A 13,428-nucleotide genomic window follows, 5' to 3' on the forward strand; every position below is an offset into this window, starting at 1 on the left:
TATGTGCATGAATTGTTTCAGCAACTTTATTTGTAACAGCTAAAAATGGAAACAACCCAAATGTTCACAAACAGTAAATCATGTAACACAACATTGTAAATTGACTATATACTTCAAAAAAATAAAACAAACAAAAACCCCTAGTAAATTGGGTAAGTAAATTGTGGTAGAGTATCATAGCAAAATACTGCACATCAGTGAAAAAGAGCTGTGATTCCCAAATCATGGGAATGAATCTCACAGGCAACGTTGAGTGAAAGAAGTCAGACCCAAAAAAGTATGTACAGCCTGCAGATGTGATAGACTGCAAAAGTTAGAGTACTATTTAGATGGATGAAGCGTGGATATTGACTGGGTGGAGGCTCACAGGAGCTCTTGGCATTCTTTAAGTGTTTTATATTTTAGTTTGGATGGAGGTTCTACAGGTTTATACCTGGACACACTGAAAATTTGTGCACTTTTCTGTGTAAGGTATAGCTCAGTTTCTAAAAAAGCGGTAAGGGGAATTCCCTGGCCATCCAGTGGTTAGGACTTGGCGCTTTACTGCTGAGGACTCAAGTTCAATCCCTGGTTAGGGAACTAAGATCCCACAAGCCTTGAGGCATGGCCAAAAAAAAAAAAAAACCAGAAAACGGTGATAGGTTTTCAAATCCTACATAAAACCATCCTTTTTCTCTGATCAGTTTTTTTTTTGGCCAGTCATCTCCATTGTTTTTGGCCCTCTGTACTTTTTATTCCCATTACCTCTCAGAGTATTCATTCTTATAAGCAATTATAGATGCTGGTAATATTAAAATATATTAATATCTCACCACTGTTGTAGTTGTGACCGCTCCTTAGTTACCAGTAAATTGTATGTTCCTGTTAGTGCTTTCTCTTTCATTACATACTTTGATCTGTCATCAGAGCTGGTCTCCTTCTAGTTCATGTTTCACCCAGCGTCTGGCATATTTATGGCATCTTTATTCTACCCCACCCCCCTCCATTCTTTATAATTGTTCATCAAGTTCTTCTCAAAGTGTAGGCCACAAACTTTATTTCTGGTCCACAAGAGGATAAACTTCTATCAGAATGTGAATCAAATATATCACAAAGTACAGTTTTTTTGAAGGCTTCCTTGAGAAGAAAGCAGCACATTGCTTTATAGTCTGGTGTACAGTCCTTGTCACTTTGGAGACCAGCCCTTCCAGTAAACTGGTTTATGCCACATAAGTTCATAATTGTGTCAGTTACACAGTATATTGATGAGGAAGGGAGGAGGAGGTGCAGCGGCAGTGCCTGAAGTCCTGCCTTATATTTATGGAATTCTTTATGATTTTGGTGGAAGGTAGAATCTGCTTCTCACTATAGCCAGGTGCGTGCTCAGTCTCTCAGTCATGTCCGACTCTGTGACCTCATGGATTCTAGCCTGCCAGGCTCCTCTGTCCATGGAAGTTCCCAGGCAAGAAAGAATACTGGAGCGGGTTGCCATTTCTGACTCCAGGGGATCTTCCTGACCCAGGGATCAAACCCACGTCTCCTGCCAGGCAGATTCTTTACCACTGCACCACCTGGGAAACCCTGTAGCCAGGTAGATTTGACCAAATGCCACTAGTAGGAGAGCAACTCAGGAGCCAGTGAGACAGAGAAGGGGGACCTGGGAGCTTCTGTTCCGTCAGTAGTCACAGTAGCAACTGCAGAGGTGTCTCCCAAGACACTTTTGCTGTGATTTTGGATGTCTTTGCTGGTTATGTAGCCTCTCAGTTTCTTCTAAGATTGTTATCTACTGGGTGTCTTTCCATAAATATATTTTCTGCTTAAGTCAGCCACAATAGGTTTTCATCACTTTCAACATAGAATCCTGAATGGAAAAGTTAAAAAACAGTTAGAAAAACAATTGTAATACTAGTTTATATAAAGCTGATCTCAAGCAAAAAATTTTTTTAATTACACACACACACACAAAGATTTAAGATGTTGTAGACTAGACTGACTTTGTGAGACATGTTGTAGACAGTAAAGATTCTAAATAATAATAATTTCACTTTAGTATTTTCATTTTCAAATTTCAGCATGCTTTATGGACCATGTGCTGCTATGTATGCCTGAAGTACTTGAAATGCAAATTTGGAGAGATTTTGCCATCTAAATGCTTGGCTGGATTAAACGCCTAATTAGGATGATTTTTCAACAGGTTGGAAGCATGCAATCGGTGAGTGCTCAAAATTCATTTTTAAAATCCGGATGTTGATAATTTTTTTCTGGGAAAAATGAATCTATGTATGGCCAACATATGTACTGTTTAATTTGCTTGCTATATAGATCATGGAAGTGAATCTTTATCCAGCATCCTATGGGATGGGTTACATCGAAAATTTACCCAATATTCATGTAACTGTTAAAAGCAATGAATTTGTTATTAGTGAGGAAAAGGCTTTAATACATATATATATAAAAATCACTGAATAAAATGTTTGACTAATGCTTGACAACTCAGTGTTGTAGAACTGTTAACATTGAAATATTGAATGCTTTTATAATGTGGTTTATCACACAACTGTTTACAATAAAAGTCATGTCTGCTAAAATACAACTACAGATACAAAGAAAAAATTAGTGTAATATGGTTATTCTATGCCAAAGATGCTCTAATCTTAACATTTAAAAAATATATTCTACTGATACATAATTTTTTTTCAGACCCAGTGTAAAATTATTAGAACAATAGTTGTACCAAGCATATTTTGTGGAATACATATCATTTTCAAATGCAGTGTTATTGGTGACATGGAATTAAGCTGTTTTCTTAAAAGATATAGGCAAGTTACATAATTTGAGTATACTTATAATTGCATTGCTTTTATGTTTTGGTTTTATTTTGTGTCTCTTTATGTTGAGAAGGTTGAACTTTTATTCCCCCAAGCTCCCAAAGTTAAATGTTTTCTATGGAGATAAAAAGCAAAGAACCAAATAAAATTACCCTTTTTTATAGTTGCATAATTTTGAGATTATCATCTTGAGGATAAGCAATGGGAAAATGGTTTGTAAAGTTAATACTTTCATCTTTTTCAGTTACATCTTCTCACATTTCCTATTTCACTTAGGGCCGCTATACCACCTTTCTTGTTTGCCGCTTACCACTATTTGGCTACCTGGGGCAGATGAACATTTCAGTACTGACAGCAAGAGAATTTCTTTTCCATTCGAAAAGTCAGGAAGCTTTTGTTGCTAATGAGTCCCCCAACATGAAGCTTTACAGTTTGTGATTCCTTTTCCTTTGCAGTTTTAGTAAGAAGTGTAGTTTAGTGGAAAGATCATATAGGTCTTGGACGCACACACACCTCAGTCTGAAATGTATTTCTGCCAGTTACTTTCTTCATCTGCAGAGTACAGATGGGAAGAACTGCTGCTGCACAGTGAGCCTGTGGGTTAAATGGCAGGGTATGTACAATGCCTGCCAGTGGCTTGTATGGAGCGTAGGTATAGTCAGTGATAGTGAACTTCCTACCATTTTGCTCTGTCATCCTCCTGCCCCCGCCCAAAGTCGGGCAATGTGACCAGGGCTGATTGAGGCCAAAGTGCAGAATTTTGTTTCAGGAACAGATAACATGCTTTACTTGGTTTAATTTGCTTATTTAGCTTTATTCATTTTGAACTCTAAAACGGGTGCCTTTCATCAAAGAATGGACCAGGTAAGAGAGCATTCATTTGCTCCCAATATTGTAATAAAAACTGACAGCCCTTTTTACTAATGGCAGATGGAAATACCATTTTTTTTTTAATGTAACATATGATCATCACTTTTAACCAGTTAACTGAGTCTATATAAAAATAAATTTTCTCCTAACATGAAGCAGTGTGAACCTTTGGAGTTATTTTCTATCTTTGTTTCCTGGATCTCTCAGCCTGCTACCTAGGAGTAGTCTGAAAAGCAAAAAAAAAAAAAAAAAATCAACCAGTTTTTAGTTCCATTTTTCAATGATAAAATATGTATTTCTCACTGGTTAGATATACAAATGAACTCAGTACTGTGTTTGAATGTATTCAAGAACAAAAACTGCTTTCATCCTTTACGTATTTTTATCTGCCTAAAAAAAAGTGCAAGTGAGATCAGGATTTTATTTTTGGTGATGATAACCTATTTGTATTTTATCACACAAATCAGCGCCATCATAATAGCTATCATTCATTGGCTTAGTATACCCAGTTCTTTTAGGCATATTATCTGTGTTCACTAGGACAATGATTTGTTTTTTAAACAGATGAGGAACCTGAAATTCAAGAGTGTTTAACTGAGTTGTCTAAAGTTACCTGACTAATAAGTGGCCGAGCTATAAAATGAATCCAATTCTGATTCCAAAATCCTTTTTTTAGTGTACTTTACTACCTCTTATAATAGGGGAAATGACAGTATTTATTAAATAATACAAATTTAAATCTTTTATCTCATTTAATGCTCATAGGCATGAGGTCCCCATTTTATAGATGAGGAAAGGGAAATATAGAGGGATCAATGACTTGCCAGCTTTAAACAGACAATAAGTGGTAGTGCCTACTTTTATTTTTTTATTTATTTTAATCTTGGCTTTTAAAGCCAGTCCTACATGTTGCTGAGGCCTCTCTGTTTTCTCTTCATTGCCTTCCATTTGGCCTCAACATTTGTTTGACTTTAAAACTATATACAGCTGACCCTTGAACAATGTGTATTTAAACTGCTCACATCCATTGATATGCAGATGTTTTTCAGTAGTCAGTACTACAGTACTCCAGGATCCATGGTTGGTTGAATCCGGGGATGTGAAACTGTGGATATGGGGGCAACTGTAAAGTTACTTGTGGATTTTGTCGGGAAAGTGGGGCAGTGCTTGGTGCCCCCAACCTCAGTGTTGTTCAGGGGTCTGCTGTACTCACATTTGTCCACACTTTCTTCTCAGTGTATTATTACTATATTTTTGCCCTTAAGTAAAAGTGTTTTTAAACTAGAGAAAGCAAGCTATGAATCTAATGTGATTCTGGTTAATCTCAGTATTTTACGTTGAAAAGTTATAGCAAATATCTAATTTGAATTAGTAATGTATTTCCAGTAATACTTGAGAATTGTACCCTTGTTTTCCTCTTGTGCTTTGGAGGAAGCGTGTGAATGTGGCTAGGAGTTTAGATAAGGAGGAAGAGAACTGAGGCAAAGGTTATCTTCAGTTGGGGAGTTCAAAATTGTTACCGAATTTCATCTTCATATCTTTACTTCTTTCTCCCCAACACACACTCTGGTTCCTGTGGAATTAAGAATTTATACCTTGTTGGGTCCTAGACTCCCTAAAAATTTGATTAATAGTATGGCCCTTCTTCCCAGAAAAATGTTGTGTATGCACACAATTTTGCATATAATTTCAGAGATATGGGAACCTCAGAATAAGAACCTTGGGTTAGTATTACATAGTTTTTCTAGAGAAAAAAAAATTTATTTAGAATTAGGTTTATACTTTCTCTTGCTAAGTGGTGACTCTCAAATAGAAATACAGATTAAACTAGTCTATAACAAACGAGTTAACATATAAAGCTTGAGAGCAGTCGTCATAATGAGATAGATGACAGCTTCGGATTCCAGCCTCACGCTTCAGCACTGTGACAATAGCATGGCACACTGAAAAAAGAACAGATAGCTTTCCTGTTGTCATCCTCCTGCCTTGCTGTCATCACTTTCAAACTCTGTTGCTACATGTTATGGACTGTCATTACTAGACTCAGATACGCAAGCACCCCCCTCCCGATTCATTATTACATTATTTATCAGTAGTTCTTATGAATAAAGCAAAACATTTTATTTAATAATTCCATTCATTTAATTATTCCTTAATGGAATTGAATTCTTGTTTCTTAATGAAATGGAATTGTCTAGTAATGACAGTTTTCTCCCTGACCTCTCTCTAACATCTGAAAATATTAACGACAGTTTATCTTTAGAGGAAGCCTTTCCTTCTGCAAACAAGTATCCTGACAAGCCAGTTCAGCAACCGGTTAGGACAGGAGATGCGCTTGGGCCGTGCAGCCTCCCATCATGCACAGATGGTGACTTTCCATACCATCTGTTCATTATTTCTTCACAGCCATTTACGACTTTGCCCCCTCCATGAGGACTGAATAGAAAAAAATAGTCAGACCTAGTTTTAGAGTTCCTGGAAGTTAGCTGCTCCTTCTTCTAACTTTTTCTTCAATCCAGTAAAGTTTACGGCTCCTCCTCTTTCTGAATATCCCAGTCACTAGCTCATTTAGACCCTTGCTTCATATTTTTTGGTGCTAAATGCTATGCAGTTCACAAGTAACTGAAGAACCACATTATGTTAGTCCACTATGTATACTTAAAGAAATAATCATGTAAAGCAGTCTGTTCTTTTACTTTCCTTAACTTTGTACAAAAATCCTAAATAGTCTACTCATTCCTTACAAGTAAATACTGAGTCTTTGGCCACCTTCTTTTGTGGAAGGCACCTGCTAAGTCTTTCCTTCTGATATTAAGCAAATGGGAAGATAGTAGTTGAAACGTAGTCCTGAAGCATGCATACCAAGGAAAGCTAAAAGCTGGCAGAAATCTTAGTTCCTGACCTTGGCAAGTCCTTTCTGAACTTTTCTTTGTGAGCTTTTTTGTCCTCTCCATCTGCAGGTAAGATCTTTGCTTACTGGAGGGACGAAAGGTTTCACATTAGGCTGTGTAACTGTCACATTATGATGCATAAATAGTGTTCTACTTGTACATCATAGAGTTTTCACTTGTGGCTAAATAGAAGACATCAGAAATGGTTGACTGGTGTAGTTACTATTGCCCTATGGATTTTTTTTTTTCTTTAAAGATCTATGTCTATTAACGTGTATAAGGTAAAGAGTTTGCTTGAATACTGTCCATTTTAGAATTACTTGTCCTTATTTTTTCTTGGCCTCTTATTCTTCCCTTTTTCCTCTGGTCAGGTGATCTTCCTGCTGTTAGTTCTCATGTGTTATTAATACTATTCATGTGATGATCCTCTGTATGATCATTGGTGTGGATAATTTCCTTTCCTCAACTCCACGTAATTCTCTTCTAAGCTTCACATAGCTTCCTCTCTTGTATCCTTTGTTTAATGTTCTTATTTCAGTATTGATGTCTTTCCACTGACCAATTTTCCAATCTATATCATCCTTTTCTATTTCTTAAAAAATATTTGTGTCTCTAAAGCAGGAGTTAATATAATTTTTGTTGGTTGAAGTGTTAGGCTATTAGTACTTTCCAGAACTCTCCCAGGTAAAATCATCAGTGTAACGTTGAACATTGTTTTAATGCATTAAAAAAAACAATTGAAGTATAGTTAATCTGCAGTGTTGTGTGAGCTTCACATGTACAGCAGGGTGTTTCAGTTAAACATATATAGGAAAATATCTGTTCTTTTTCAGATTCTTTTTCATTATAGGTTATTGCAAGATGTTGAATATAGTTCCCTGTGCTGCACACAGGGTCCTTGTTATTTTTCTGAAACTTTGAACATATTGATGATGACAGTTACATGGGCTGGGGCAGAGGTATATATACCCCATGATACTCGCATTGACTCATACTGTTAACCTTAAATTGGATTTGATTGCTAAAATATGAGATCAGACTGCTTCTCTGTTTGTTTTACAAGTTATACATGCTTTTAAAATGGTCTAGAGGTCTGGTTAGGATTATGGGCGGAAGCCATAGCTCTTTACACGAACACTGCTTGATCAAACTAATTCCATTCTTCAGATTAGAATGGGCATGGAGTAACTTTAAAAAGGGGTCAATGTTCATGGCCCAGAATACATTATTTATGCTAGGATATAATTGAATATTTAAGTTGAATGAATTAAGTAAATAGTCACATCATTCTCCCTCTTGTCTTTTAAAATTGCTTTTTAATAGCATACTACCTCTCTTTACCTCTTCTGTCCAGGCTTTCAGGTATAGCACTGAAAACAGATGGATAGTTTTTCTCTTTAAGGAAAGAGCATATACTTGGGGCGAAGTTTCAAGGTACATGTTGTAATGATTTAACATTTAACATGCATTTTTTGTTTGCTTTTTGCTTTGGAGGTTTATGTTTGTTTTTGCTTTAAGCATAGCATAATGTCCTCTGTATTATGATTTCATCTGAAAAGTTCTGCTCATTAGGGTTATCACAACCCATTTAGTACCTTTGTATAAATTAGGAAAAGGTACCTTTCCCCCTAGACAGGGCCTCATGAGAAAATGTAGTACAACTGGATTTTGGCCCCCACTCACCCTTGGCCAGGCCTTCTTGTATAAGCGAACAAAATGAAGCATCGTGCATGGTACAAATTCAGATTCTGAACTTTGTACTGATTTGCATTTGTTTTGAAAGCCTATTGTAACAAAAGCAGCTTGTAGTTTTGAGAGACTTATACATATATAAAATTCTAAAAATAAAGCAGAGGAGATAAAATAGCTTCCTTTGCAGAATAGTATGGAAGCGTAATGAAAATAGATGAGTTTTTATTCCAAATATGATATTTTACAATTACTCGTAGTTCTTTTTTTGGGGTGGGGGCATGCCAGCTTGTGGGATCAGATCTCTGACCAGGGGTTGAACCTCTAAGCAACTCCCACTAATTGTTCTTTACATTTTTATATGATGCCTCACATTAAGCTTTACTGCATTAATAATAGCCTGCTATATATATTATTACATTTTTAATTGAAAAATATCAGCTCATTTCCTGTAACATAGAGCATTCTGATTCCATAATTAATGTGTCAGCTTGTCATGCAATTAATTGTCCAATGCTTTTGTATGAACAGTTCTGTAAGTCTTGTCATTGAACTTTTGGTCTTTCCTTCTTCCTTAGGTTCTTTGGTCTGGGAAGCCATATGGGTCATCTCGGAGTATTGTAAGGAAAATTGGTACCAATTTATCTCTGATCCAGTGTCCAAGAGTTCAGTTTCAGGTACTGTATTTTATATATTTCAGATTTTATATTAATATGTTCATTGGTAATATAAATAGGCAAGGCAGCTTTAAAAGTACTTTTTGAACCTCTCCTCCCATTGATGCCACTATCAATAAAATAAGAGGATAAAAACCACAGTAAAGTCTTTCTAATTTTAGTTCCTCTGTGAAGTGATTATTTAAGCTCTTTAAGACATTTATCCTTAAGAATACATATTTGAAGACTTAGAAGCATATAGTAAGCCAAGCAGTTAATTCCCAGGTGACCTTGAACATTGTCTTCTAGCACCAAATCAGGAACCACTCACCTCTTTGCTTGGATATAAAGGTTATATTTTTTTGATCTGGGCTTTTGTTCCTTACTGTTGTTTTAGTGTTAGACATGTATCACATAGCTTTGTTCTTGTTTTTCAGTAATTCTCTACAACAGTAATAAGACAAAACCTTTCAGTTCAACATTTAAGTATAATATAAAGTTCAGCAGATATTTATACCAATTTTAAATAATAGATTAGCATGTGAAATGTGGAAGATATATATTTAATTCATAATTCAGAAGTGCTCTTGTGAGCTTACTAGATATGATGTCTTACTTAAAAATTACTTCTCCTTGTAGAGACAGTTAACAGTCTGTTCCTCAGTAAGTGGTAGAAATTATCATTTGTTCAGATTGACTAGCAAGGTTGGTCATTATTGTGCCCACTAGCAGATTGACTGGCAAAACCTTTGTGCATCAGTCTAGACATTGACAAGTTGGAACTTCCAGAAGTAATTTTTATCAAATGATACAAAATGATAAATTTTAGCAAGTTAAAAAAAATTAAAATGGAGAAACCTATGGTAGTAATTCTGTCAAGCACAATATCTGAGAATTCAGTTCAGTTAGACACCAATTGTTGATTGCTTTATTTGCCAGTTTCCTTCAAATAACTATTGTGTTAACCAAGACTTACTTTCTTCTGATTGCACTATTCATTTAATTCTATTTATCAATCTGCTTAACCTAGTTGCAGGAGAACTTGATTCAGCATTTGTGTTCGCTGCCATCTATGGGGTCGCACAGAGTCGGACACAACTGAAGCGACTTAGCAGTAGCAGCAGCAGCTAGATGTGAATGAAAGCAATGAAGATAATCTAGCATTTTCTGGTAGCAGCCCAAATCTGCCTTGACAGTCAGTGGACTGAGGTACTAGGGCCAAGTTCATTTTCTTGGAAGGAGCCTCTTTCTCAATGTTATTAGTTACTTAGAAGGGTCTGAGCAGAAAAAGAATTTTAGGTTTAGTACAGGAGCTACATTTGAAAAGAGATTAACATAAGGAGAGAGGAATAAGGTATGAGAAATACTGGTGACCTACTTGAGAGTGTAGTAGAAAACAAGACATTTGTTTAAAGTGAGATTTTTGCTTCTAGGCAGCTTTGTAGCGCTGCTGCTTTTCAGATTCAAAGTCAATCTTAAAGTGTTTTATCTGCTAGTTAGATAATTTGTCTGGTATTTTTCCTCTGTATCCTCTGGTATTTTTGTTTTGTTTTTACTAAGTCTATCAGAAATTTTAAAAAATGGAGAATCTTTGAAAAATATAAGGGATGCAGTTCAGAGTAATAACATTGACAACATTTTTGCTATTCTTCTGGCTAAGTGGGGGTTTGATTGATATGGAATATGTTTGGACTGTCTAGGACTCCAACATGACTATAGGAAGTCTGAAACTGGGAAGCCACCATTAGACCCAAGGAGAGCAGACCCCATTATGGGGCCCTGTTTAGGAGACAAAAGTTGAAATAGATTAAACATGAGAATGAAGCATTCATGGGTCAATTCAGGAGGAGTAGTCAAAGCCAGTTCTTTGTTGTCCTGGGTGATTTCAGTGTCTTTGGAAACACAGTTTCATATTTTCTTTACTTCCTCTGCTCTTGTTGGCTTTCACTTCTATTCCTTCCCTTGTACCCACACTCACAGGCAGCACCTCAACCGTGTCACCCTCACAGCAGTTTTCACCTCTGAACTCTTAGGTCTCAGTATGTTCCTTCTAGATCATACCATCTCTTCACTGTTGTCAGATGACCCATTATCTGGACAAGTAAGACTCTCACATAAACGAGGGGCAAGCCAGGAATGTTACTTTGTGATGTGAGGGTTAGGATATCTAACTCTGAGTATCATAACTGGTACATAATTAGTGCACAGTAAAAGTATGCCAGTGGTGGGATTTTATCGTTATTGCCACCTTACAGCAGAATAGCAAATTAAACTTATTTGGCTCACTAAATGAACTCTGTGATTTTACAAATTTGATTTCTGTATATTTATAGGGTCACAGATCAGAACATAGATCAACATGTTTATTTACACCTGAATCCAGTTAATGGTCACAGGGAATATTGTGCTGGTAATAAAAATGAGATAATGAATGTAAAAAAGCATGTAAAAGCACTCAATATATTTTTGCTATATTGTTTGTTGGAATGGGGTTCAGAGGTTTTGGTTTACAGTGGTTCTCAATACTAGGTGCATATTTAAATCACCAGGAGCTTTAAAAAATAAGCATGCTTGGGCTCCACCCTCAAGGCTCCACCCCCACCCCCAACAAAAACACTTAACAGGGCTTATAAAGAATATAGATGTCATCCAAAGCTTACTAAATCTGAATTTCATATATTTGACTTTCATACATTTGTTTTTTAAAAACCTCTTCAGGAGCTTTTGCAGTGGGGTTGAGGACTTCATTTACAGGTTGTGTTTTCATACTTTGCTGAAGAAAGTTTAAAGCAGTAACATGCCTATCTGTTGGCAAATATGAAAGTAATCACTAAAGCACCTTTAGGGTCATTTTTATAAATTTAAAATTTTCTGAGTTTAACACATGGAATTTAAGTGTGGCTTATTGGGGGTAATAAATAAATACTACACTTAAAAAACCTAAGGCAACAAAAAAGTGATCTTGCATGCTCTCAGATAAAGGGATGGGTGGGAACTTGGCCCTGTGCTATAGGAGTTTGAATCCCTGCTCTGCAACCTGCAGACCTCTGGGTAATTTTACCTGGACTACCTCTTTTTTTTCCTGTGGAAACCCTGCCCCAGGCTAGTTTCTGGGATGGCTAAGAGTGATTGTTGGAATTGGTGGAGAAGGGAATGTTCTGTAACTAAACAAGTGTAAGATTCTCACTACAATTCTCACACTAAGTCTGGAAGGAAAACAACCACCTGCCACATGGCGTTTAGCAGATAAACGTGAGATCCATGTATTATGTTAGGTATTGTTGGTCAGTGATGAACCAAACAGTCATGATCTTCACCCTTACTGGGATATAGTTCAGGGGAGAGATATTAAACAAGGAAGTAAGCTGATAAATGTTCCAAGGAATATAATCAATCTGATTTCAGTATTGACTATCTGGTGATGTCCATGTATAGAGTCATCTCCTGTGTTGTTGGAAGAGGGTGTTCGTTATGACCATTGGATTCTCTTGGCAAAACTCTGTTAGCCTATGCCCTGTTTAATTTTGTATCTAAGGCCAAACTTTCCTGTTACTCCAGGTATCTCTTGATTTCCTACTTTTGCATTCCAATCTCCTGTGATGAAAAGGACATCTTTTTTTGGTGTTTGCTCTAGGAAGCTTTGTAGATCTTCATAGAATCATTCAACTTCAACTTCCTCGTCTTTATTGGTTGGGGCATAGACTTGGATTATTGTGATGTTGAATAGTTTGCCTTGGGAAATGAACCAAGATCATTCTGTCATTTTCAGATTGCACCCAAGTACTACATTTTGGACTCTTGTTGACTTTGAGGGCTATTCCATTGCCTCTAAGGGATTCTTGCCCACAGTAGTACATATAATGGTCATCTGTATTAAATTTGCTGATTTCTGTCCATTTTACCTTGATTCATGAACCTAACAGTCCAGGTTCCTATGCAATGTTGTTCTTTACAGCACTGGACTTTACTTTCAGCACCAGACACATCCACAACTGGGCATCATTCTGCTTTGGCTCAGCCTCTTCATTCTTTCTGGAACTATTTCTCTGTTCTTCCCCAGTAGCATATTGGACACCTGCCGACCTGGGGGGCTCATCTTTCAGTGTCCTATCTTTTGCCTTTTCATACTGTTGATGGGGTTCTCAAGGCAAGAATACTAAAGTGGTTTGCCATTCCCTTCTCCAGTGGACCACTTTTTATCAGGCCATGACTAGCAGGGACCTGCCCTTCAGCATTATCCATTACTTTCTGATAATCCGCAGTATGCTAGCATGAAATGTCATACTGTGTGCGATGTCCATTTCTTGATATTAATATTTTTGCTATAAGATGGCCGTTAAGGATAACCAAATCAAGATTACATGTGTTATGTGTATAAATTTGGTAGCCTGGCATAGTAATTTGGAGCCCAGCTCTGTAAATAACATTTATGATATTTTATTCTTTCTCAGTAATTGACTTCTTAGAGACTTGTTTCTCCACTGGGGATACTGTTACTTACCTTCTTGGGTTATT

At 36.6% G+C, this 13,428-nt stretch overlaps 1 protein-coding gene across 2 annotated transcripts in view; it reads left to right on the forward strand.

The window, feature by feature from the left end:
* The window catches only part of MTFR1 (mitochondrial fission regulator 1), a 60,478-nt gene that overhangs the window by 13,789 nt on the left and 33,261 nt on the right, over positions 1-13,428 (forward strand). For both annotated transcript variants that reach the window (XM_061438878.1, XM_061438879.1), the window contains exons 2-3: positions 2,052-2,191; positions 8,836-8,934. In XM_061438878.1, the coding sequence (XP_061294862.1) occupies positions 2,129-2,191; positions 8,836-8,934 (162 nt within the window). In that variant the 5' untranslated portion in view covers positions 2,052-2,128. The remainder of the gene's footprint in view (positions 1-2,051; positions 2,192-8,835; positions 8,935-13,428) is intronic.

This window comes from Bos javanicus, chromosome 14 (assembly GCF_032452875.1).
Source record: "Bos javanicus breed banteng chromosome 14, ARS-OSU_banteng_1.0, whole genome shotgun sequence".
NCBI lineage: Eukaryota > Metazoa > Chordata > Mammalia > Artiodactyla > Bovidae > Bos > Bos javanicus.